At 48.4% G+C, this 1,333-nt stretch overlaps 1 protein-coding gene across 1 annotated transcript; it reads left to right on the forward strand.

The window, feature by feature from the left end:
- On the forward strand, positions 1–1,106 carry LOC102790170 (trace amine-associated receptor 13c-like). Its single transcript, XM_006792772.3, has one exon. The coding sequence runs from the start codon at positions 129–131 to the stop codon at positions 1,104–1,106; it is 978 nt and encodes a 325-aa protein (XP_006792835.3). The 5' UTR covers positions 1–128.
- The last annotated feature ends 227 nt before the right edge of the window (positions 1,107–1,333 follow it).

Raw genomic sequence — 1,333 nt, forward strand, 5'->3', positions numbered from 1 at the left:
ATGAAAACAAAGACAAAAAGTCTCATCATTCATGTTTAAAAAAAGAAAAAGAAAAAAATGACGGTGTGTGTTTGAAGAAGATAAATTCAGACTCTCGAGCACAGTTGCAGGTCTTCCCTTTCTCCCCGATGGACGGCACTGGGGGTCCTCCCCTCTGCTTCCCTAACCTCAACTCCTCCTGCAGGCGGCTGCTGCGACCCACCTCCCAGGCCGCTCTTCTCTACACTCTGCTGGCTTCAGTCTCACTGCTCACTGTGGTGCTCAACCTGCTTGTGGTCGTCTCCATCTCCCACTTCAAGCAGCTCCACACCCCGACCAACGCCCTGCTCCTGTCCCTGGCCATGTCCGACCTGCTGGTGGGGCTGCTGGTGATGCCCATCGAGGGCCTGCGCTACATCGAGACGTGCTGGCTGCTGGGGAGGCTGATGTGTGCTCTCAGTCCTTATTTGTCTTACTGCCTTATCTCTGTCTCTCTGGGCAGCATGGTGCTCATATCTGTAGATCGCTATATAGCCATCTGTGACCCTCTGCTCTATTCCTCAAAGATCACAGTGAACAGAGTGAAGCTTTCAGTCTGTGTCTGCTGGGCCTGCTCTCTTCTCTACAATGGCTGCATTCTCATGGCGCACATAGGGTGGCCAGACAGGTTCAGCTCCTGTCACGGGGAGTGTGTGGTGTTCATCAGCCGAACTTCAGGAACAGTAGATTTCTTTTTGTCATTTCTTGGCCCATGTGCCGTAATGTTTGTTATGTACATGAGGGTGTTTGTGGTTGCTGTTTCTCAGGTGCGTGCCATTCAGTCGCAGGCAGCTGTGAGAGCAGTTCCAGCTGCTAAAAAATCAGAGTTGAAGGCAGCCAGGACACTCGGGATTTTGATAGCTGTGTTTGTAATGTGCTTCTGCCCTTATTATTATCCTTCCCTTGCAGGTGTGGACACCTTTCTGAGCTTGCCTTCTTACGCCATGGTGTGTTGGATCATGCTAATAAATGCTTGTGTGAACCCTGTGATTTATGTTCTGTTTTACCCCTGGTTTAGAAGAGCATTAAGATTTATTGTCACCCTCAGAATACTGCAGCCTCACTCCAGAGATGTCAAAATCCTGTAGGCAGCGCAATACAACTTAATCATTTTTCAATTTTCATGATAAATTTTCACCATTAAATGTGGGTGTTCAACTGCCCAGCATCACTTTGTGTTTAGTACATAATGAGCAGCAGCGCAGACCCGCGCAGGTAGTGACCCTGCATGCAGATCTCCTGTGCACCTGAAAATTGCTGGAATTAGATGCATGCTTTGCACTATATGACCTTTAATATAACTCCTCATAAATAT

Source organism: Neolamprologus brichardi, chromosome 23, assembly GCF_056152115.1.
Source record: "Neolamprologus brichardi isolate AB-2024 chromosome 23, ASM5615211v1, whole genome shotgun sequence".
Taxonomy (NCBI): domain Eukaryota; kingdom Metazoa; phylum Chordata; class Actinopteri; order Cichliformes; family Cichlidae; genus Neolamprologus; species Neolamprologus brichardi.

Coding starts and splice junctions, on each gene's coding strand:
- LOC102790170 (XM_006792772.3), top strand. CDS start 129: ATGGACGGCACTGGGGGTCCTCCCCTCTGCTTCCCTAACCTCAACTCC.